Source organism: Leuresthes tenuis, unplaced genomic scaffold, assembly GCF_036924035.1.
Source record: "Leuresthes tenuis unplaced genomic scaffold, fLeuTen1.0.hap1 SCAF_10, whole genome shotgun sequence".
NCBI classification, from domain to species: domain Eukaryota; kingdom Metazoa; phylum Chordata; class Actinopteri; order Atheriniformes; family Atherinopsidae; genus Leuresthes; species Leuresthes tenuis.
The window spans coordinates 10,494,492-10,519,504 of record NW_027325364.1 but is presented as its reverse complement, the minus strand read 5'-3'; the positions used below and the strand labels follow the sequence as shown (position 1 = coordinate 10,519,504).

The window sequence follows — 25,013 nt, the reverse complement described above, 5'->3', positions numbered from 1 at the left end:
GTAGCAGACAAGATGCTTGTAAAAAGAAAAAAATGGCCAATTTACAATAATCTTCACCTGTCTTTCAGGCAGAACCACAGTTTACTGTATAATTAAATCAAGTTCAGTTGGCATTTCACCAGAATTTGACACAAACCTTTTCAGTATATTTGCATGCTGCTCAGTCAGCGGGTCCACCACAGTAGCTCACACAGGAATATCTTCAAGTGTGGTATCGATTGGTATAATTTGTTTGGCGCAGACTTTCATGGTGTCCTTAACTTCTGCTTCTAGGTCTTAAATGTTGAACTTGTTCAAAGTTTTTGGCTTATGATCAAATACCTGCAAAGCCTCCCATCAGCCTTAGCTGTACTTTGTGTTTGTTTCTAATTAGAGACCGCTTGCAAGCAAGCAAACAAGACTGGAAGATTTTAGGCAGGAGAAGCAGAAAATACTTGTTTTTCAGAGAATATTAAATACTGACCAGAATGAACAGAACATTTAATGAAAGAAATACATCGTCTTCTATAGCTAAATACTGTATGAATATCTTTAAAACAATCATATAGTAGTAGTATATCAAAACAAAAGATCAAAGCTAATATTTCATGAATACATTACTTATCTGAAACTCTACCAAATAATTTCAACACTGCATAGGAAAACTAGTTTTTATTAAGCGCCACTAAGTGCAAAACGTGACAGCCAACACGTCTTAACTTTTGTATCCACAAGGGGGAGACACTCACTCAAACAGTGCACATCCAGTTTTGTTATCTCTGCAATCTCATAATTTTACCCACTAATATTTGAGTTTCCAAGTTCATTTATGTCAACTGAAGAGTGCCCATATAATTCCAGACACAATGTTTTAAATCTTCTTTCTCAGAAAAGATTACTGAGCATGCAGCAGTGGCAGTCCCGTTGCTGCAGAACACAAAATATAAACCTACAAATATAAAAACCACTCACAAGTGGAAGTGATAAGATGGTCCGATAGTTCAGTTTTGGATATTTTCATTAATATGTGTATCAAAGACTCAGTTCCTTGACACTGTATTTTAGGAGCGGCATTGCACCTTTGCTGTCTTTGCACAAGGGGGCCTCATTTCATTGTGCTGGATCTTGGCCTGTTATCTTGTGAGTTCAGGAGGGAGCAATCTCTTAAAATACTGTTTCTTCTTCTATTTTAGAGGGGTAATGATGAAATTTCCTGTAAAAAAGGTCAGCGTCTCAGCTTGTGTCTCATTCTACAGTAAGCTGCCTCAAGTGTGTCTTCTGGAGTAGAAAAAAAGAAAAAGAAAATTTCAAATATATGTCTTTGATAAACAGTGAAACACAATCCCAGACTAGACCATAATGGTTGAATGCACTGACAGCTGCAGAGCATGTCTGTGCAGTGTCAGGGTGTTTTAGGGACTTTAGACACCAAGCTTGACTTTCCATTGCCTGCTCCACACTTCAGTGGAAAGAGGAAAGTCCCAAATTGACCCTGGTAATCAGAACCTTGTTGAGGGTGGAGCAGGATAAGATTAAAGACAAGGAGATGACTTGTCATGTTTGCTTGTGCGCGAATTTGCAGGACTGTACTTAGGCTTTATAATCAGGTAACACGGCCACATGCAATCATGGCAACTATTGATGGGTCAGTCCCACTAAATGGGTATCCACACTATTTTAATCTCTTTACTTCCCTCTCGATGGTTGCTTGAGTTTAGCTCTGACTCCACAGTGTGATAATGTCAGAACCCCTAAGGTAACAGACAAAATCAACACATCAAAGACCTGACACACAGTGTTCACATAATGGACTGCAATCTAAAAGATTAAGGCCTCACCTGCTTGAGCTTTTGGGGAAAGACCTTTACAGCTTGAGCTTTATGAGTTCACAGAAATAAACACGATAGTTTTTTTGAATATGATAGTCCTATTACCAGAAATAGTGTACATCGTTTGCAAAAGAGAAGCATCAGTCTTATTGTATCATAACTCGGAAAACACTGTCTGTTCTTACCTGAAATTAGGTCAGCAAAAAGTGGATGTAGAGCGATAAAACATTGCTAACATGATGCACCAAAACACATGATGTACAACACACAAATTAGGCTAAATAATTGCAAATTCCTTTAATGTCAACAGAAAAGGCCACAAAAATTCTGAAAGGAAGTTTACCTTTTCTGGGTCTTTTGTCAATTTTACAGTTTCTTTATTAGTGCCTGACAATAACTCATTTAAACCACCTTAAATAGCTTAAAGTTTGCCCAGTTTAGTTTGAAAGTGTAAATCTGCATTCAGCCAGCTTTGCATAAACGCAAGGTCTTTGAATTTAGATCCAAACTTACATCAGAGCATACTTGCATTAATGCAGCTACAAATTGCCTGAACTAATTTTCACTTTACAAACTTTGGACTTTTATTCATAGCCTGCATATTAAACAGAAATTTCCCGAAATGCACTGAGAAATGTATAGGGCTCTTGTAGTTTGTCCCATATTTCTGCACATTCATTTCCACCCCTGTGCCCGAACCGACAAGAGCACCGAGCCATTAAACTCCTTATCCTTCTTGAGAAATTCAGTGTTAGATGTTTTGAACTCGCATGCAAAACAGACAGATGTCAGAAGAGTCGGAAATGGAAGAATTACTTAGAATTCAACGCGGTGTTAACCCCTTTCCTCCCTCATTATTGCCTCGATCACTTAGTTTCGGTTTAAAACGAAAGTACCGTCAAGTGTCAAAGTGGCGTTCATTTAAAGATCAGCTCTGGCGCTACTGCACTGTTCCTCTTTACTATAAGCATAGGTGCGCTGGGATACACATAGGCATGTGTGTCCACTAAATTTCTCTTGTTTTTTCTTCGTGTATATTTACACGAGTCTATGAATTTGAACGCTTATCTAAATTACATCAGTGACAAAAAGGAAACGGGGCAATGGTTTGATTTGATCGCTGCCCATTTGACTATATAGACATGGGAATTCCGCACAGTTGGCCACTTTGGTTTGTCTGGTTCAACTTAAACCTCCCCTGAACGCGGAGAGGTTGTGTTTTCACGTACACATCTGAAACTTCTTCAGTTGATGCCGAGGGTCATGACCATGAACCCCCAGTCGGTTGCCACCGCGCCGCTGGATTTGAGCATCGCCAATCGCAAGAACACCGGGTCGAGGACACCCGACCGTAAGGTTTGCGCCAGAGACGCTCGGGGAACAGGGGGGTCACCTGCCCCTCCTGCGTGCACGGGGACGGGCAGTTCAGAGCCTCGCAGCCCCTCAGGGAGAGCCTCGCCGGGCACAGAAACTAGTGCGGCTTGCAAACGACCAGCGGACAGATCCTCCTTAAAGCTTCCCTTCAGGAAACGTCCGATTCCCGTAGAACCTGAGACCCAGAGCCCCTCGCCGGCTCCACCTGGAAGCGGAGACAGCTCTTCTCCAGTGGGAGAGACTAAATGTGAATTTCAAAGGAGATTGGCCGGTCGTTTGGACAGAACCGCGGATGAAAGCAGGGCTGCTGTAGCACCTGTAACCCCAAGGCACATCCAAGAGTCAGCGCAGAGTCCAGAGGGATATCCCTGGTGCTTTTTGCACCCACTCAACTACGGTGAGCGTTGCTAATCCATTTTTAGACTACATTTTAGTTTTGTGTCTTACTTTTGTAAAATATATATCAAATTATTATTATATATATATATAATCCCTAAATGTAACAATAATTGCAAGGGTATTGCAGGATTTGGTGTGGTGAAAGAAAGAACATCACGTCATCTCCTGCAGTTATTGCTTTCCTTTTCCGTGGAAAAATGATCTTATAAATATTGTATCATATGGGCAAAATATTCGTAGTTTGTAGCTTACAACTGACACTGTTTTGTTTTATGACTCAAGTTATCAGCTCTCCCGAAATTAGTTTAACAGTTATCACAGTTATTTGACCACTTTGATTTGTAAAACATAAGCAGAATGCAGCACTCTCCATCTTCATTAGAGACTTTGTTCACTACATATCACAGACAGATTGAAGTCACAGATGATGAAGCAGCTGCAGCTGAGAAAATGTCCTGTCAGGTATTCTGCAGCCATCCGTCCTCACTCAACTGAACAATGTGGCTTACTGGGTCAAGTCATAACTGAATCTTGCACACTCACACATTGACTGCATGCAGTGTAGCCCACATCCTTATTACAAAAAAAGAATAGTATGTCGTCAGTTGTCCTTTTTCTTCTTCTCTGCCTCTCGTCTTATCTGCCTTTCTCTTTTTTCTGTTTCTGCCTCTTTCTCTTTCCAGGTCACTACCCCATGTACTGCCTGCCGGTCCCAGAGCCGCACCATCCACTGGTCCACCAGACTGGAAATTTGCTGGCTGGAATCTCTCTGGCAACACATCAAGATGAAGATGGAGACACGTATGTTGATGTATTCAAATTGACTTCAACTGGAAGTTTTGGTGTACAGCATAAGTTTAACCTGCTCTCCTACCCATCCGCATTCAAGTCACTGAAGCTCATAGTAAACTGAAAACTTTACCATGATTCATCCCCAATAAGCATTTACATAATCATAGAATTTTAGTCAGACGGGCTACTGTGTTGAAACTCGAAACTTGGCTCAATGAACAAATCTGAAATCCTGCCACAATATAAATAGTCATGAGATTTCCAGTAGATTCTGAGGATTCACTGACACAGGCTAGCAGTGACTAGTCACTTGCTACAAAACAAAATGTCTAAAATGGATGCGCATAGTGATTTATAAATTGATACAGACTACACAAATTCTTATGAATGTAAAAAAAAAAAACTGCAGTGATCAGCAAATCATCTAAACTCTATATTTGATTGAAAATAGTACAGAGATAATGCAAAATGTATGGTCATTTTAAGTTTGGTGACTGCAATACATAAAAAAAAAGCATGTTTACTGCTTTGTTACATGAGCTCTTCTTTTATTACTCTGTAAGGGTGTGGCATCACTTGTAGTTTCGAAAGCAAAATGTTTTCCCATTCTTGCTTGATTTGGGATTTCAGCAGCTCATGAGTCTAAGACGTCTTTCTTGTATTTTTTGTTTTAAAATGACTCAATTAATACAGACGGTGACAGCTCTTGAATTCTTGCAGGCCTCTTTACCACACTGACTTTCATGATGCAGCCATGCTGTTGTCATGCAACAGGTTGGTCATCGTCTTTCTGAAATAAGCAAGGCCTTATATATTGCTCAGCTTCTCTGGTGCCTTTGTGGATGCACAACCCATTCAAGCCATGTCCAGTGATGCATCCCGATACTACACAAGGGCACAGTGTTTTTATCCATTGCCCCTAACAAATTGAGATGGTGGCCCACATTTTGATTAGCTCTAGTTTCCTCATTTCAACATCTGAGGGACTGATGCTTTTTTAATATTTGGATTATATTTAAAGGCTGTGATGAACGTAAGGCAGGCTCTCATCATAGCTGTGTTTAATGTCAATCAAACTGCGCTCAAGTGGGTCAAATACAGATTAACTTGTCATCGTCTTTGCTGTCTTTCTATGGACAACGGGGACAATTTTGAGAGAACATAAATTCACAAAGTAAACAATGCAGATTTTAGCAGAATATCGGGGAAACTGCTACATAGGAGAGGAAAACAACCGAGACTGGGAAACTACTTACAACTGGGTGAAGCCAGTGGGAGGTGATACTCAGATTTTTTCCATTTTTTGCGAGGGTAATTTTTCAGTTTCTCATGGGGAGAAATGTATCATTAATCAACACAACACGACACATATGAGTCAAACAAGAGGCATTAAGCTCAAAATGATCAATCTATGGATTCCTGGTGAAACCCCAAAATGATTACCAGGCAGAAAAGGTGAGCAGCAGCTGAGATAATCAGCATTTGCCACACAGTGCAGCACTTGGAATCATACGGGTCAGCAGATTATGCTAACAAGTTGACCACAAGTCATTTAGTTGCCGACTCTGAGTCTGGACCCAGGAAAAGTAGTCATGTCTCCAGACTTTGAGTTTTAACTTGCATTCCACAGTAGAATTGACAGCACTGAAGCTTGACTGAGTTAAAACCTTGTTCCTTGTGAATACATTTCTCCAGATACTTTCAATTTATCGGTGATATGCTTTGTGGTAGATAAGGAAATCCCTAGAATTCTTTTGCAGTTTTACCTTAAGAAACCTTAATATCTTAAGATATTGAACTCTTTTGCAGAGTGGGGAAGCCTTACTTATCTTTACTTCTTCAAGACTCAGCCTTAATCTTGGACGTTCTTATACATTTTATCTTTTTGGCAAGGACATGGCAAGTAAGTTCTGATATATAAACCACTAGCAGGATTTATAATGTGATGAAATATCAATATTTTAGTTCAGAGACAATACGCAGACTGCTTCTTTCTTTGCTTTGCGTTTGTATGTCTAATGTACCTTTTAAAAGAACACTGTTGTCATGAACACTGAAACTGAGCCGGTCCTACCAAAAAGGAGTCTATACTGATGATTCACTAAGGGTTGACCCAAACAAGACTAGTCTCAACACAGAACTATCTGACCTCATAAACCAAACTTTTGGTATTGCACAACCTGGATGTTAGATATTTGGAATATCATCTCAGTTTATTGGTTGGGATTTCAGTGACTCACCTTTATTGAACAGGTACAATAAGCACGTCACCCTTTCTCCTACCTTATCCAGCCAAATTCTTCACTGCTGTTTTACTTCCTGTGAGGAAGTCTTGCTCAGTGTTAATCACGAATGATTCACCAAATACCAGCGGAGATTCTAATCTAAAACACCAAACTGAAAGCTAAAGTTTTACACTGCCAGATTGAATATGAAATGCTTCTGAACGTAGTGTTGGCTTATGTGCGTTGAACATCTTATAGTTGACAGTTGACTAGTCTCTTGAAGTGTGGGATGGGGGCTGAGAATGATACTGTCCACAGGGCACTGAGTCTTCAGACCACATGAATGCAAATACTAGACTTTAACGCATGGTTAATTTACTTTTTTGTGCAGGCTCAGCACCCACCCACACACTTAACTAAGATGACAAACAGATACAAGAACACAAGGGCACACTCACACAGAGTCATGTGACTGAAAGCAAAGTATGTCCAAGAATTAAATGACTCTTTGATGTTGCAGTTTCAAGAAGTATCAGCGTGATTTGCATCCTCTCAAAACAAACTCGTGATGACCAACATCTTGCAGAGCAAAGTCACAAAATCCTGTCACATGCCACATCTGCTCAGTGTCCCAGATATTACTATGGCAAGGCTGCCATTACCTGAGAGTGGAAAAAAATAAAAAAGAAACAATGTAGCTTGAGTTAAAATGGCCATGGTAAAAATAACTTTATTTTTTCTTCTTTGAAAAGAAACATTTTTTGTATCATTCTTTGTTCCATTAGCCTGATTATATATTTCACATGCACCCATTGCATTATCTATTTGCATCTACTTACCTCTCTCTTGTGAAAACGGTAAAAAGCGTATGTGAATATTGAAGACCTTAGATGTGTGATGCCTACAATTCTTGTTGATTTGTGGTTGCATGAACCTTTGTGTGAATTCTGCAGAAAGAAACGCATCCCCTTGTCCTTTTTCTCAGACTGTATATACACAGCTTTGTGTGCGTACATGCATAATGCAAGCAATAGCGTTCATGCCCCTCTTACGTCAATGAGCCCCTTTAGTTTCGGGAAAACCAGTGAGAGTTCGGTTTTTAACATGATTGTGGTTTTTCTCAGGTGTCTGTCTCTCTCTTTCTTTTGTTCTCTGTTTTTAAATGAATGGGCTCAAAAAACCCAAACATCCGCTCCCCACTTCCTCATTTACCGCTTCCTTTCTATCAGCTTCATCTCTATCTCTTTCTCCTTTTCTATTGTGTGTAAATGCTATCATTTGCACTTGTGTAAATGTGTTGGTTTACTTTACCAGCAAATTCCCTCATGCTTCCAGTCAGTCAGTGGAGTTACCCTCTCAATAATACTAATATATGAGTTCAGTATTACTTGAAGTAAAAAAATACCTTTACCACATGGTGTGGCTATAGGGAAATTCAGGAAATCAACAGGATCTTTAGGATGTATCTTATTAGGACTGTGAGTGTCGCTGAAAATATTTCTACCAGTATTTCTTTGAATACGTTTATATATGAGTGTAAGAGATAAAAAGCAGAGATTAAACAAAATGAAAAAGGTTAATTTGCTGCATGGAGATATCTGAGCTGTAGTTGATTGCTCTGTAAATTCTCCAGCTGAAAAATCCATTAAGAAGGGCATACTTCTCCTTTCTTCCCCTTTTTGTGGGAGAAAAATGATGCTATTACAGAAGTGTCAAAAGGTAGGCTAGAAAGCAACTGCACACGTTTTAGGGGTGTGCATTTCAAATGGAGATATTATTTGAAACCACAGGGAATGATTTGATGGTCATTTACCCTTTTCACAAAGCTTGTTCATTTGGCTATTAAATTCTTTAGCAATGGAATGTTATAATTAATATCACGCAAAATGTGTCTTACATCATCATACTTGCCAAAAACTATTTTATACATCAATTTTTAAAAAAAAGAGCACCTGGTGCTTTGGTAATAAATGACAGTGCGTAGTTGTGGTAAGCTTATGGCATGCTAGCTTTACCTAAAAGCGTTTGTGTTTTTAGAAGGACTTCCACACAGAGGTGTTTGCCGGCTGCGACCTTTACCATGACATGCTTCTCCTGTTGGAGCAACAATAGCAAAAAACAAAAGCTCACACTGCCAGATACATTGTACTGGAGCCTAACAGAAATGAAGCTTCTTCTTTTCATAGCGGTTCAGTGCATTAGCGCCTCCCTTCGGTGGTTGTAATGCATTACTACCAGCTGCTGTATAGCTGCTGGAATATATCCCAGCTGTCATTGGGCAAGACAGGTATACCCGTAAAATAAGACACTTAATGTTTGAACACACACTGTATAATAGAAAGGGGATACTTTTTCTTACAAAGGAAAAATGCAACCAGAGACATCTACTAAAGTAGTGAAAGATCATCTGAGTAATGTGCAAGATAAAAATTGGGGCTGTTTGAATTATGTCAGGGTGGAGGAGGTGGAATTATGTGTGTTATTATTCGCAATGAAAACGTGGACTAAAGCCAAGAAATACTGTGTACAGTTCTATCTTTGTGTATATTTTATATTAAGTGACCTCGCTGAGCTAGCCAAAGTGTCATCATGTTAACAGGACAGCAGCAGGTTTCTGAACTTCTTAGGGCTGATGTTGGACCCTGCTTCTTAACAGCGTTTGACTGTAATCGACGTCGTCACACGCCAACATTACAATATTGACAAATGATTATGAGAACTGTTGTTCTGTAGGAGGGAAAGTAGCTCACAGAGCTTACAGAGTGTGTTTCAGTACACGTTCTCAATGGATTTAAATGAATACAGTTTAAAAACGCATTCAGAAAATAAAAGCATGTATTTTGCTACAAGCTGTCTTCATTGTTCTTAGTCAGATCTATCACCATTCACTTTTTGCTATGTCCATCTTTTTAAAGACATTTTTTTTAATAATATTCTCAGTAAGCGACCATCCTGGTAAAGTACTGAGTGTGTAAAATACTGAGGCATTTACCAAGAGTCTCTCACTCATTTTCCTTACATGACTATGTGTTCTTATAGAAAAAGTCATGTTTTAAGGAGAGAACCCAAATACAGAACAACACAGGAAGTTGGTAAGTGGAGAAACTCAGGTCTTTAACAAAACTTACAAACAACAACAGGATTTCAAATGTTCGGGCAAACAGTTCTGAGTTCAAAATAAAGGGCAGAAGACAGCTGGAGAACGATGGGTGGATATGATGACGATCTGGCAAAGGAAAGAGAAAAGAGGCACGAAACATGAAACTTTGTAAAATTGAAGTAGGAGTTAAAAATAGATAGGGTGCATGAATAAAAACAATTTTATAACAAAAAAGGAAGTAAACTTCATTATGACACAACATCTCAAAATGAAAATCCACAATCCCAAAAACTAAGTCCAAACAGGCTGACCATGACACGAGTTTGCTTATGGTGGGAATATGTCACTACAGGTTATTATTACATTTCTACCCTCTGACTTATTTTCTATCATTCAACGCCCATGAACAACTGTATGACAGTGGACACAAGTTATTACTTAGTGTGAGCTTCTGAGAACCTAAGCAGTGGCGAATATACCATATCATCCATGGATGTTTTGATATGGGATCTCCAAAGGCAACCCATTCCAGGTCATTAACTCTCTGATGTGTGTATTACCATAAAATGTACGTGGTGGTTAGAAGTTACAGTATGATTGTGGACTAAGAACCCAATTCCCACAAAACACTTGACTTCTTGCTTATCCAAGTTTGCTCAGATGTGTTTCCCACATGAAGATTTCATGACGAGCTCAGCAGGCTATAATCGTCATTTCTTGTCAAGAGGACTGTGAGCTTCCCTTTTGTTTACTATCCACACAACTGACATATAACCTCACTGCTCAGCTGGTCCACAGACCACAGAGTATGTATCTGATCACTCAGTCTGGCTGCACCCTTACCCTCCGTACCAAACAGGATACCACATACATGCTGCCGTTTCTCACAGCAGCATCTCTTTCTCTCTGTCTGTTGCTCTCTTTTTCTTCATCTGTCACACACACATACAGTTGTGCTGCCTGTATAGCAGCAAGTTTAAGACTCCTGTCTGCGTCAGTGCTGTTGTGCCTAGGGTTATCTCAGGCTGTGGTCTGCCCCACTTCCAGTAACAAGAAACAGTACAGTTTCATCTTAGGAGAAAAGAAAGAGATGGATACAGATACAAATAAGGTGTTGCAATCAAGATAGGATGACTTCAAGGCTGTATAAAAACAGCCATCCCAATGAGCTCAATGTTTATGGATCATCTAAGCTTAGCACTGATTCACTATTACTTGACTGAGTCAAACTGCAGCTGGCATTTGTCTTTATGTTCAGAGCAACACTTTTCTCAACAAATTCCTCCAGGCTGAGAATGGCAAACTCTGTTCAACTTGTACTTAAACAGCTTGTCACTATATCTGACTGCAAATATGCTGTGCCACTCCAGTCACTGTATTTATCGTTGGGGCACTACATACAGTGGAGTCCTTTTTAATTTAGTCTATTTTTGCTATTATTATATTTTAATGTGCCTGTACAGTAAACGCTACTTGGTCTTTATTGATGCAGATTTTTTCAGTTTTGAGCTCAGTTACAGGAACTGGGATCATCTGAGGAAAGACCCGTCATTCTCACTCAACGTACAAAGTTCTGCTTTTTACTCTGATGTCAGAAGCAAATAATCAAATTGTTTTTTGCAGTTGCACTTGCAACCTAGCCTGCAACAGCATTTTTTGGTGTGTCATGCCGTACAGTAGAGCTAATGTCTGTGATCAAGCGCGTGCACTCAGATTTTAATATTGCATGTACTTTTTGGCAGTTGTTGAAATTGACTTTATCGTAGACAATATAGTATGTTTTTATTTTCCCTCAACTGCCAAGTAGGCCTAAAGGTTGAGAGTTTCTTTGTGTCACTTGCTTGGGACCCATTTGTGAAAGAAAATGTTGCAAGTGCATTCGTCACTGTAAGAACTTTTTCTGACCTCATATTTTGCACAAATATACTTTTAGCTTTAACTTCTCAAGAAGTACCTGTTTCCTGTTGCTTAATTGCACTGTATCTGTGTTTCTCACTTATCCACTGGGTGAAGCTGACTCTGCTAACCTGCAGAAAGCCCCTGTAAGAAACCAAGCAGCTCTATGGCATGATTTCAGAACACATAGACCAAGATAGAGAAGAAAGAATACTGCCTTTTTTAGCGATAACAGGATGTGACATAAAACAAATCTGACGCTTACTGGAAGCTGCTTCTCATGATAGTATGAGAAAGAAAAATGTAAAAAAAACAAAAACTGCTGAACTGTTTTCTATGGCATGCCATCACCACGATGTTTCCTGCCCTTCCCTGTCCTGAACTCTGGCCTGAGTTAGTTTTTTTTGCCTCAAGTATAGACCACAGATAGTGGTTTCCCCTTCAGTCATGATAAGGCTATGTAATAACTGTGAGTCATGTCCATACATCCACTATGGGACCGCTTAGACAAAGTAGACTTTTCTGCCTCTGATTACATGAAAAATATTCTGTCTTTATCATACTAAATTTAAAGACCATAACATTGACATAAGACAATAACATTGACTATACTTAATTAAAATCAATAATTCAACATATGTGGCTGTAGAATGTTACTTCACCAACACTTTGGTATGTAATTATGTGATGTATATGTTGTTGAGGTTGCTCTACCATGATTAAACAGCAATATTGTGAATTATATTTCATATATGCCACATACATATGAATAATCCAGTGAAAACTATCAGGCCTTCAAAGTTATCAGGCTTGCAAACAGTTGATTTAATATTTTCTTTAAGATTTTACTATAGATTGCTGTTTACAGTAAAATCTTTTTTCATTTTTATTCAAAAAGAATATATATAACCATTTCAGCAATTATGGCATGAAATGGATAAGGCAGTAGTACTTTTTTCCAGTGCGGCTGAATGGCACATTACTTTCAACTGGCACATTTGGACAGAAAGGTTCTGGGGACTTTGCGATCACCACAATTTCTGCAGTGCAGTCAAATAAAAGAGTAGTAGTTCAGTAGTTATGAGAACTATGAGAAGGGTTTTGCAGTCTGAAAGAACTCTTGTTATCACCATTCTTCTAAGGGACGGTCCTGTGTATCTTGACAAAATAATTACTAAAGTATCCTCTTTGGACTTTAGAGAAGTCAATCAGATGTAGAGCCATCGCTAATGACAGACATGATCGATGTTAAGGGGTACTTTCATACTTAATTTGTCCTTGGTGCCCAAGGATTTCAATGTGCAGAAGTGCACAAGAACAACGATACTGCAAAACGGTAGCTGTTCTCATTATAGTCTCCTCTTGGAAAACTGCATTTAATTTAATCTGCATCGCAGAGAGAAGTATGCTTGTGCTTAAAAAATCAAGAAAAAATGCCTGTTGGACCACCGTGCATGAGATAACATTTACATCACCTTAGCTCCACATACTCAAAGAATCATGTGCTCCAGTATTCAAGTAAGTCGCAGCGAGTTATTAAAATGCCTTTCCTAATATGCTGAACTACTGTTCAGTGGTTTGAGTTAGGTGAATATAAAAAGGGCAGAAAAAAAGGGCTGTCATCAGTCATGCATTCTTAATGAGTTAGTTGTCACTTACTCATCAGATAACAATTCTTCCACTCGTGAACCTGGTTGTAGAATCAGTGGGACAAATCTGCCACCCGGTTAGATAACCCTTGAAATACAATATTTGCCTTTCCCTTGTTAACTGTTTTTGTGTGTTTATTTGTGTCCACTCCAGAGCGCTCCACATAGCTGTGGTGCAGGGGGAATTGAACATTGTCTGCAAACTCATCAATCTGTTGGTGTTGGCTCGCAGAGGCCTTGATATCTACAACAATCTCCGTCAGGTAAAACAAACACATTGATGGCAACACTTTGAATACACATGTCATACAACAACAGTCACAAACGATGGAATCACCACACTTAGAGGATCCTCATGCAGCTTTTTAATTTTGTATGCAAACACAGATATGATTCAATACTATTTGATGTAACATCTTAACATTCTGGCTTTGTAAAATATAACACAACATTTTATTTGTAATGTGTTTTTCTTTTGGAAAAACTTGCAGCACTCCTGTTTAATGACAGCTCGGATTATTTGAGGCATGAACTTCACAAATGAATATCAATCATCTCCATCAGTTGAGGTTCCAACTTTCTTGAAGCAGTTGGAAGATCAGCTTTGCAGGATGGAATCTTGTCATTGACCATTTTTGAGTTGCTCTTTGACCTCATACATTCCCATACTGAAAAATGACCGCTGCGTCACCAAACCCGAAAAAAGTAAAATATGTCAGTGCCCACCTGTACATCTACTGTAGAGGTAGTGACTGCCATCTCCTCTGCTCTTTTACCTGACACCCACCCCACATCATTACTGATTGTAGACATTTGCTTGTTTTCTTCAGGCAGCCATCTTTATATGTTTCATTGGATCAGCACCAAACAAAAGTTCAACCATCATCTCCTTGCCAGATGTAGATTAATAGAATTAAGATTGATAGAATAATAATTCCATCCATCCATTCACAGTCCATGACTGCTTCTCTTTAGCCCACTGTAATCTCATTTTATTTTTAGATGTTAGTGACGGTTTATGTCTGGCTTTTCTGGGTGGAAATCCAATTTTCCTCTGCCAGTTTCTTACAGTTTGATCACAAACATTGACTCCTGTTGATGCCCATTTTATGTTTTATTTATTGTTGTTGTGCATTTTATGTTTTCAGCCATATTGCTTTCAGTTTTCTGTCCTAATGCTTTGAAGTCTTCCTTTGTTGGCCTGTACGTTTCCCTTTTACAACCTTCCAATTTTGTTTGTACTTGCCTCAAATTTTAGACACAGCTGACTGGTAACAACAAACATCTTTTGCTACACTTATAATCCTTTCCATTGTATCCATTGACAGCTCTGTTGTGGAGGCCATGTTTCCTGCCAGTCAGTCAGGTGCAACCGCTCATTAAACTCATTAAACAACCTTTCATTCATTACTTCATGGTAAAGATGGAATAAAAGTGCAGTTGGGGACGTTTACCTTAACATCCACAGTATTTAGAACACATTCCTCTTCCTCAACCCCCTGATAGCTGTAAGATGGAAGGGAATGAAACAGGAAGTGTGTTGGTTTCCTCCTTGCCGTGAACTGTGTGATTGCATGCTCTTACAGTCATGGCAGCTGAAGCTTATGCAGCTGAATTCTCCCTTCCTGCTTTCTCCAACTGTACTTGCTGTACTCTGCCTGTGATACTCATTCTGGGAAGGACTGTGTGCTTTCCAGTGTTCTGTTTTATTTTGCACATGGTTTTTGAGAGATGAGCTTCCGTATTAAGAGGGATTTTCAGGGTCTACATGCAATATTTACCATGTTGTGAAATTCAGAGGAGAGCCAAGATGATTTAGAGGTGATGAGAATGACTCCCATTCTTAAACCTTGCGCTCATAAGTTATGTCATGTTCTCAAGTGAATATATATGACGAGGTTGAAAATGTACATGATGTAAGTTGCTAACTTCAATCTCAGTAGATGTTATGCACTTTTCTTCTGGGATATAAAGAGTTTGGGGTTTTGGCAGTTTGCACTGGTACAAATTGAAAAAGCAGTTTCACTAAGATGACAAGGCCCTCTTAAGAAAAATAAAAAGTGAAGGTATCCCACAGATCCCTATTTAGTAACACCCAACATGAGACATAAACTACAGTATATTTACTGGAATACTCTTTTGACTATTTCCCAATCCTGGGATGTCCCAACCATTGGCTTTAAGCCAGTGCTTCCACTTTCTCTCGCTCTTTGTTGTCTCAGCCTCATCGCCCTCCTTATCTTCCCTATAACAGCTATCTCTTTTTCATCCTTTTACAGAGAAAGCACCTGAGTTGTGCTGAGCTGTAGTTCTCATGGCTGGGGTTTTACACCACACAGGACGCTGCAGGCATACTTACCAGAAATAATGCTGGTGCTATCATCGGTTGCTCTGTTTCCTTATCGCTGAGGCTTGAGAACATAGGTTTTGTGATATCCTGTGTCTGAACTGCATATGAAAATGCATGCACACAACACACAAAAGACACACACACAAACTGCCTTTTCACAGACACATATTTTATGTCGTATTCAATTAACACCAAAGGGGAGATTTACAGGCACAGGTCCCATCTCAGTCATTTGCCTACCAGATTGTGTGGTTTTGACTGAATGCAAGGCATAAAGAACACACTTATTTAAATGAGACCTGGGAACTTTTTACTTTTCAAAACACAAAGTTTACCAGACAAATGTGGACAAATTTTCAAGCATTGGCCAACTTCCCAAACACAGAAATTAAAATACAGTTATTTTTTTCCACATTGGTGACAAATCCTTAGTTTCTGTGGTTCTGCATATGGAGCATTTTGACAGAGTGTTACTATCAGTACTGTTGTTGAACAACAGTGCAAGTGTCTCTCGATGATTTGCCTTCCACTATGATGGTTTTGGAGACAGCTGTCTGATACTCCCACGCCGGTCATGCTATCAATGCGGCCATAAAAATGCTCAGTATTTGTCTTCCTGTTGTAGTTGCTGTTGTGTCAGCTGATAGTGTTGTGCGTGGCATTTACACTGGTAGAGTTTGGTGACCAAATCCCTTAGGGCCGCCTACATTGAAACATGCTCTGATGATCATGTGCATTAGATTTCTATGTGTACAAGCTATTGTTGTGATGCAGACAGTAATGTAACAATTCAATATTTGTTCTCAGTCTGTTTCTGGCAAGTTGATGATATGCTGTTTTTTTTTAGTGTGTGTGTGCGTGCACAAACGACACATCCGTGTGTTTATGAGAGCTTCAGTATCCTTGTTCCGAGAAGTCACATGACCCCTCCCCCATCCCCCCTGCTTTGCGCTGGGCTGTTTCTCAACATACCTTGCGCTGAGGTTCAGAGGGTAGTTTACAGGGACTTTCCCTTCCCGCGCGTGCCTCTCTGTCAGTCTCACTCTCTTCCTATTGTCTTTTTTTTTCATATCACTCACTGTATACACTTTTGGAGAATTTAGTTTCTAGCCAAAGCTGATAAACTGACTGATGCTATCATTATAACTGTCAACAACTCTGCCTGTGATGTTTATTTGTGAAACAGGGTTTACTTCACCCTGCAGCGTTTACTGCAGAATAAAAGACGTCTGTGTGTTTGACACTGCCTACACCCTTAGGCTGTTTTTTATGCCCATAAACCTCTTCCCCTCTCATCTTTTCACCACATTAATGTTGATCGGTTAATTGTGCAGGAATGCAAGTGTATGAGGACAGACTCAGGGGAAAGAGAAGGGATTTTCCCTCGTTATCCTGTCTTTTCCCTGGACTACCCTCTGCCACTTCCATTTTTCCTCATTCCTCTGTCTCCCCACCCTAACTCCCCCTTCCCTCCCTTTTCACCCTTTCTCTTATCTGTTCTGGATTTTTGTTTAGTCACTCTGAAGTTCTTTACAGGAAGCCAGAGTCTGCCAACTCAGTTTTGAGGGCCATAAAAGGCCTGAGTATGGATGGCGATTCCTTAGTTCTGGGAATGACTTAACACTGAGAATTTCATTAGTGCTGTGAGGACCATGGGGAAAATCCTCAGGCTGAAGTTAGGGGATAGGGACATGTTGGTTAAAAAAGGGGAACAAATAATGAAAAAGTAAAGTATTTTGGAAAAAAAAACCTGACCTTTAAAACCAAGTGTTCCACATGAACACACATTGACATTACACTGCTTGCACTCAACATCACACGATACTTTTATCTGTGGAAAGAGCTTCCTTCCCTGCACACGTCTTAAGAGGTGTGAGTTTCTTGCAAATACTGTGATGTAAGAGAGCTAACTAAGGTTTATTTTTCTCTTGAATGGTAGACGGTTCGTCACTCAAGAGCACTATTAGCTGCTACATTCAGTGGAAAATAGCCAAAGCAGAATTTAAAAAAGTCATTAGATGACATGTGGTTATTAGACCCTCATTTTTTCCACTTTTCATACAAGATAACAAACTATAAAGTGTAAAACTTTCTCTTTTTAAAATACATTTAAACCGGCAGTGACTCCTTAATCATAGCCAAGATGCTTCTCTTCACAGATACTTGCTAAATTTTATTATGCAAGAAGATCTCCTGATCTCCTTCACATCTAAACTCCCTCCAGGACTCTTCGATATACCTCCTCCATGCACTACACCTCCTTTACGCTAATACTCAATGGGGTCCCGAGCCTTTAGCTGTGCTGCCCCCATCATAAATAAAATGTATTATCATTATTATTATTATTATTATTGTTATTATTATTATTAAGAGCATGAACTAGAGGTATAGTTGCTTTACTTTGGGCTGTTCAACAATGAAGTATGATTATAGGAAGTTAAAATTATGTTTTTTTTAATGGTTGGACCACTTTTACCTTTGATAACGGCACACACTCTCCTTGGCATCATTTCTAAGAATACATGCAATGTTAAAACATTCATTTCTGTCCAGAGTTGCACTTTTTTTTTTTGCCAGGATTTTGGATTGTTGATGGAGGAGTGAGACCACAATATAAAGTCTTCTGCAGAACATCCTAAATATTCATAGTGAGGTTAAGGACTTGTGAAAATGTGAAAATGATACCTCACACACCCCAAACCCTTGATGAATCCTGGCATTGTCAATTTGGAATATGTGCTTGCTGTCAGGGAAGAAAAAAATCTATTGATGTAAAATCCTGGGCATTCAGTATACTCAGGTAGTCAGCTGACCTCATTTTTTATGGGCCCTTAACATTGTTTAACCTACATGACCAACTGAACAACCCCAGATCATGATGCGGCCTCTACAGGCTTGTATGTTCGGCACAAACCATGATAGGCACAACTCTTCATTCCATATTTTGCATGTGGAAATGGTCTTATATTAAGCATTATCGTGAGTTCTACTGTTGATTTGCTCTGATTTGATTTCTCTAAACAATTAAGTGATATCCAATCACAGTCACTCAAGGCTTTATTCCAAACGCATTTCTACCTTGAAGATGATGGTTCCCCACTATGCTTCAAGGTTTTGATGCGCTGGACAGTGCTCAATCCAATTCAAGTAGTTACAGCAGTCTTCTTAGAAGTTTGTTTGCCTCATGCAGACCAATTTTTTAGATGCTTCTCAAACAGAGTAAAATCTTTTGCACAAGCACAAGATGTGTCTTCCAACATGGTTGTTTAAAGAATGAGAGACTACTCACTGCATCACTTAAGGTTCAGTAACTTACTGAAACATGCTAAACTTTTCCAATGGAAGGCCCCAACATGTTATTAGTTGAATCCAGGTTGTTACCTTTTTTTTTTCGTAGGCCAGTGTGTTGTTGTGCATGTGTTTGTACAGGTGAGTCAGAATTCAGGGAAACGGGAGCGAGGAACACATGCACTGACACAATAGAGGAATTCCGCAAAGATATTCCTCTCACTGCTTGACTACTTTTTAAAAATAGTTTTTACTGGAACAAACTTCCGTATGCATTCACATACACATACATATTGGTGATGTAGCAAAAGTGAAACTTGGACCAACAATCTGTTCCTGATTGCTTAATTTTTTTATGACTTGAATAGTAGCTGAAAAGTCCAGATTAAAAGACTTCCCTGAAAAGGGAACTATGAACAGAAAATTGCTTGATTTAAAACAGCAGGTTTCCTATGCCCTCTTTGGCAATGTTTGACATAATTATCAACTGGATGATTCACACTGACCTCACCCAGAGCAACATCTTAGACTGTTAAACAGATTTAATTCAGTACTTTGTAGACTCGTTTGGGCAAACACATGGTGAGCAGTGTGGTATTCTAGCTTTCCCTGGCTTTGCAGAGAGAACAGAAACTCTTAATTTTGAATTAATCACACTCTCCAGTATTAGGGCTGTTATTGGAGATGTTTGTTTTGTGATATGTGGTGCAAAGGTCTCACCTGACGTTTTTGGACTTTGATTTAATGGCTGACAACTATGAACTGGGTGTATAGATTAGTTGTGTTTGTATACATCTAGAAATAGGTTGTACATTAACGCAAGTGCCTGCAACTGGTTAATTTTCTAATTATAGGCGTGATAATGCTGTTCTTACTCGACTTAGTTAATTGTTTATTTACTTTAGGTGTTGTCACGTTCTTATAGCACATCAGTGTTTTATTGTGTCACTGCCTTTAACCTGTAAAACAAGTTCTAGATAAGGGGAGGTATTTCCTTGAAATCCCTGCATACTTCCTTTAACTTTGTGTACAGGAATGCAGTAGTTTGGATTTTCAAAAAACTAAACTTTGTGCTTTTGGATAATAACCTGATTACTGTCCCTGTGCTAGGCTAAGCTTAGCTAGTTTCCATATATAGATGTCTGTTTTCAGTCAAAACGTATGTATTCTTGTTTGAAAACATTGACATATGTAGGTTTACATACAAAGAAATCAAATTATACCCAATTTTAAAAGAAGGGAATGATGGCTTTGAGAATAGCACAGTAGAGAATGGCATCAGTGGGAAGACAACTGCCATCTAGTGTTCAGCAGTTTGAGAGACCTTGTCTATTTTAGTGGATCTTAATCTTTTCACACCATGTACTGCCTCTGAAACTCTCAAGGTACCACAATTATAACCGATCAAAGTTTTATACTAAAGTACCTATAAACAGGCTGCTTACATATCAATGAACATAACAAGTTAGAACATTGAGACTAACAACTGTATATGCCAACGGCATGTTTTTCATTTTCAGGCTTTTACAAATGACACATTCAATAGTTTACCTTAAACAGTGAGTCTTTGCCAAACTTTTAAATTGGATATTAAAATTTGTTCTGCAGTAGATTTCTTCTGCACTACAGCAGTGGTACATGTACCACAGAGTTTAGAGTTTTAAAGCCAGTTGATTATTTTGAGAAGCAGTATATTTGGATATTTATGAGGCCCTAAATTCACTGGTTTGTCTAAACTGTCATATTTCATGTTGCTCTCCCTCAGACTCCCCTTCATCTGGCAGTGATAACCAAGCAGACAAACATAGTGGAAGCTTTGTTGAGAGCAGGTGCCGACCCCACTGCTTTGGACCGTCATGGCCAAACAGCGTTTCATCTCTGCTGTGAATATGTCCAGCGTGACTGCCTGTCTGTTGTGCTTTCTCTGTCCCCATCTTCCACATCCCTGGAGATCAGAAACTTTGAAGGTAAGTTGTGATCTACTGAGGCGGCTTCTATTGTATGGAGCATGTTTCTGCCAAAGACAGATTTAAAACAACTCTTTAGCTTTCTTATTAAATTATTCAATCAAATAAAGTCTGTATAAAGTGTCTGCTGTGATTTTATTGTCCATCCATCCATTGTCAAACCTGCCAGGAGAGAAAGATTTTACTATGATTAGTTTAATTGCAAATTGGAATCTGAACGACAAGGACAACATATCAATAGCTGAACAGGTGAAACTTGACAGAACAGAACAGAACAGAACCATGTTATTGTTACACATAACTACGTTCTTGAAAATTTGGAAAACTTGCAGTCTTGAAAGTTTTCTAAAATGCAACAAAAATCCCAAAAAATGTTGCCTTGAGCCTTTTTTAACAGACACAAAGGAAATGATTTCAGTTGTCTTTATGACCAACTTCAGTGTATGTACCAACATAAATTATCTAGGTTTTGATACCACCGAGAGAAACATGTTTACCTTTATGTTACATTGCCCTTTCTTTCAGTTACACTTTCTATTGTTTGTTCTGCAGTTTTACTAGAGGAATCTGTGTCCATTATTGCTGGATAAAAGATTTAAGCTGCTAAACAGCCTGTAGTCATCTCTGTCTTATTCTTCTCTCATGAGGTGCCACACATTTACTACAGGTCTGCCTGTCAAGCACACACACTCTGTCTTTGAAACTTGATGGTAGTATATGTCTCTAAAATTACAATATGTGCCTTTGGCAGCCTTGCACATGCAAGTCACCCCTGCCATGTGCACACTCATAACACTACAGATGCTGGATTTTGCACGTGTACGGTCCGTCTCATCTTTAGCACTTGGAACTTGATGTACGTTTTCCCAAAAGCAGCTGAAAACGTGGACTCATCTGGCCATAGAACATGTGTCCACTGTTGTTCTGTCCATCTGAGATTAGCTTGGGCTCAGAGAACTCACCGGTGTTCATGAGCAGAGTTAATATGGCTTCATTCTTCATAATAAGTGTCAGGTTAAATTTCTTGATCCAGGGTTGAGCTTAGCTGAGTGACTACAATTTTACAAGGTACTCCTGATCCCATGTGGCATGATGATTTTTTATGCCACCAGGGCTTGAACATGACACTAAAAACTGTGGTTTCTATCCTTTAACTTAATGCTCTGAGGTTTTTTCCAGACTCTGTGACTCTTTCCACAATATTATGTCCTGTAGATGTTGGCAAAATTATAGCTTGGGAAAACTTTTTAGTTTTTCCTTTTATACCCATTGCTGACACCTTTACTTGTCAGTAACTGGTGAATGGTTCACACTTATATAGTGCCTTTTTAACCTTTAATAATGTCTACGTTCTACAAAGCACATTACATGTTTCTCATACACTGATTCACACAGACACTCATAGCACTACTTATGATTTAAATGGACTCTATATGCATATGAATGAACAAATTTCAGAATATATTCTGTACATGTAATTTGGTATACTAATACTGTAAATAATATATTTTCATATCTTTTAGAGAATGTATTTTTGTAAACTCAGCCTTGGTTTGTTGTTGTTTTCAGGTTTGAGCCCTCTCCATTTGGCTGTACGGCAAGGCCACCAGGATTTGGCTAAAATGCTGCTGGATGCTGGAGCTGACATCAATGCTATGGTCAGTCCCTGCTGCATAGTCTCAGCACTTTGGGTCTCAAAGTCTAACAGATTTGACATTTTTAATCTCATCATTCTTTTCTCATGCTGCATTTTTTTTTCTTCTAATCAGGACATCAAGAGCGGCCAGAATCCTCTCATGCATGCTGTGGAGAACAATAATACAGACATGGTCCACTTCCTCATTGAGGTAATGAGATTGAGTAGGGGAGGAAAGAGGAGACAGACAAGCTGTGACTCAGCTCTGCTTAATAAGGCTGGGTTTCCTTTCCAACTCATAATCTTTGTCATTATTTTCTAATTGATTGATAAGATCTTCAAAGAACTGTTGTAAAATATCCATAGTTTACCTTTGCTATCAGAGTTTAGCAGCTGTGCTCTACTTGGAAAGCGTTCTTTTCTCTTTTCATCATCTTTCCTTCCCTCTTCTTCATCTCTTTGTGATCTAACTCAGCCTCACCATGGTTTTATCTTTTGTTATGCTTTTAACTTTTTATGCTTAACTGCATCTGTTCTTGCTTTCTTTATGAATTGCAATCTTCCGTTTCTCTGTCACAGAATGGTTGTGATGTCAACAACCAGTCATACAGTGGGAACACAGCCCTACACATCGCCTGTGGTCGGGGCCAGGAGGAAACAGTGCGACTGTTGCTGAAAAGTGGCGCTGACAGCAGCCTCAAGAACAACCACAACGATACCCCAGTGATGGTGGCCAAAAACAATAAAGTAAGGAGATGACAGAAATGACCAATTACTTTAAAAATTTTATTGATAAAGACCTTGCATCTCATGGTATGGAAAATCCCATCTATTTACTTAAGTTACAATAGAACAAATGCAAACAAATTCAAAACATAGCTGAATCAGCTCAAAGTAGGAAGAAGTAGTTGAGACAAGATACAGAAAGATAATGCATATTCCTCCCCCTAGTGGTCAAAATCTAAAGGCTGCAGTGTTTTTTTCCACCAGTACTATGTTGTTTGACACAAGAATTATTATAGTGAATTGCTAATACTCTCACTTAAGGTCATGGCATGCACTAAACCTTTATGAACTGTAAATGTTTTTAGATAGCAGATGTGTTACGAGGGAGAGGCTCCAAGCAGACCAGAGTTCAGGATCAAAACTCTATGTCTGTCTCACCACATAGGAGCTATGTCATGCAAAATGGTGAGAAAATTCATACATAAGATCACAGACAAGTACATAAAGTCGCCAAAAAATGACAATACTTCATTTTTACTCTTTGCTTCTCTCTTAGGGTCCCCATCTTCCAACCACAGTCGTGGATCTTCACCTTCGACAACACCCCACGCCCTTCATCACAGTGCTTCCCACTCGCCAAAGACTCCATCTAACTTATATCCCTTTTACTAGTTCAGTGTTACTGTTCAGTGGAACTTGCAACTACCTCCACAAAGCCAGACACCAAAGAGACAATCAATCATCGGTCCCCAGGACATCCAGAAAAGAAATCACTCAATGTGATATCAGACCAAAAATAGTCAGTACCTGGAATTACACTGAGCTGGACTGCAAAAGACGGTCAAGTTGGTGGCCCTCCTTGGGTTTTGACCTCTTACCAGAGGTCGTGCAGCCTCTTTGCTGATACAACTGCTGTTTGGACACATTTATCGAGTTTGAGAGAAAGCTTTAGAACACAGCAGCTTCAGTGATCCACTGGAGGTCTTCTTATACTTCTTTTTCTTTCAAATGGACATATCCTCTTAAAACTAAGAGCTAAAAACTGCGTCTGACTGGAATTTCAAAATCGTCCAGGATTTTGCTCTATCTCAGCCTCAAATATGTTTACATAGGATTTGTGTCGTGTGTCACTCCCCACACTCGCTCATTATGATACATAGATTTATGCCCCATCTTCTTGCAGAGTCTCTAACTGTAGAGAATTACCATCATAGGTCGATCGCTTTCTCTATTCAAACATTTAAGCACTATGATGAGCACCAAAGACTGCCTTCAGCACAAGTTTCTCTGTTTACAACATCGCATGGTGCCAGAATCTGGACAAACTACAGAAAAATTCCCATGTTTTCGTCTTGGTCGTGGTGCATGGGAGGCTCAGTGCATGACATGCAAAGCTATGGCCAACATATACATTTTTCTTATTTTAATCTGTGGCCATATAAAGACAGGGTTTTTTTTCATTTTTTATTTTTTTATTGCTTTATAAAGGGACAAACATTGAATACAAAGAGTTAACACTTGGCCAAAAGTTTTCTTCTCAGAGTACATTAAAGCACCACATTGAAAGTGGACTAAATGCCACAGCAAGACTTTTTTTTTCTCTCACAATTACACTTTATTTAATCTTTGGCCAAAAAAGAAATAAGAAAAGTTGTTGTTTTATGTTGTGGAATGTAGCCCATACAGATTCAGTGGAAAAGTTCAGGCCACAATGTTCTTAAAGGCCAATAAACCTCATTATCATACTGTAGAACCCTTGATTGTGGACATATTTGTATGCATTCACATGGTCATGGTGCCACA

At 39.1% G+C, this 25,013-nt stretch overlaps 1 protein-coding gene across 1 annotated transcript; it reads left to right on the top strand.

The window, feature by feature from the left end:
• Nucleotides 1-2,716: 2,716 nt before the first annotated feature.
• bcl3 (BCL3 transcription coactivator) lies at nucleotides 2,717-24,070 on the top strand. Its single transcript, XM_072393891.1, has 9 exons — nucleotides 2,717-3,579; nucleotides 4,265-4,382; nucleotides 13,398-13,506; nucleotides 20,647-20,848; nucleotides 22,418-22,506; nucleotides 22,618-22,695; nucleotides 23,064-23,231; nucleotides 23,576-23,675; nucleotides 23,767-24,070. The coding sequence occupies exons 1-9, from the start codon at nucleotides 3,060-3,062 to the stop codon at nucleotides 23,880-23,882; spliced, it is 1,500 nt and encodes a 499-aa protein (XP_072249992.1). The 5' UTR covers nucleotides 2,717-3,059; the 3' UTR covers nucleotides 23,883-24,070.
• The last annotated feature ends 943 nt before the right edge of the window (nucleotides 24,071-25,013 follow it).

Coding starts and splice junctions, on each gene's coding strand:
- bcl3 (XM_072393891.1), top strand. CDS start 3,060: ATGCCGAGGGTCATGACCATGAACCCCCAGTCGGTTGCCACCGCGCCG. Junction 4,383..13,397: donor CAAGATGAAGATGGAGACAC/GTATGTTGATGT, acceptor TGTCCACTCCAG/AGCGCTCCACATAGCTGTGG. Junction 22,696..23,063: donor TGGTCCACTTCCTCATTGAG/GTAATGAGATTG, acceptor TCTCTGTCACAG/AATGGTTGTGATGTCAACAA.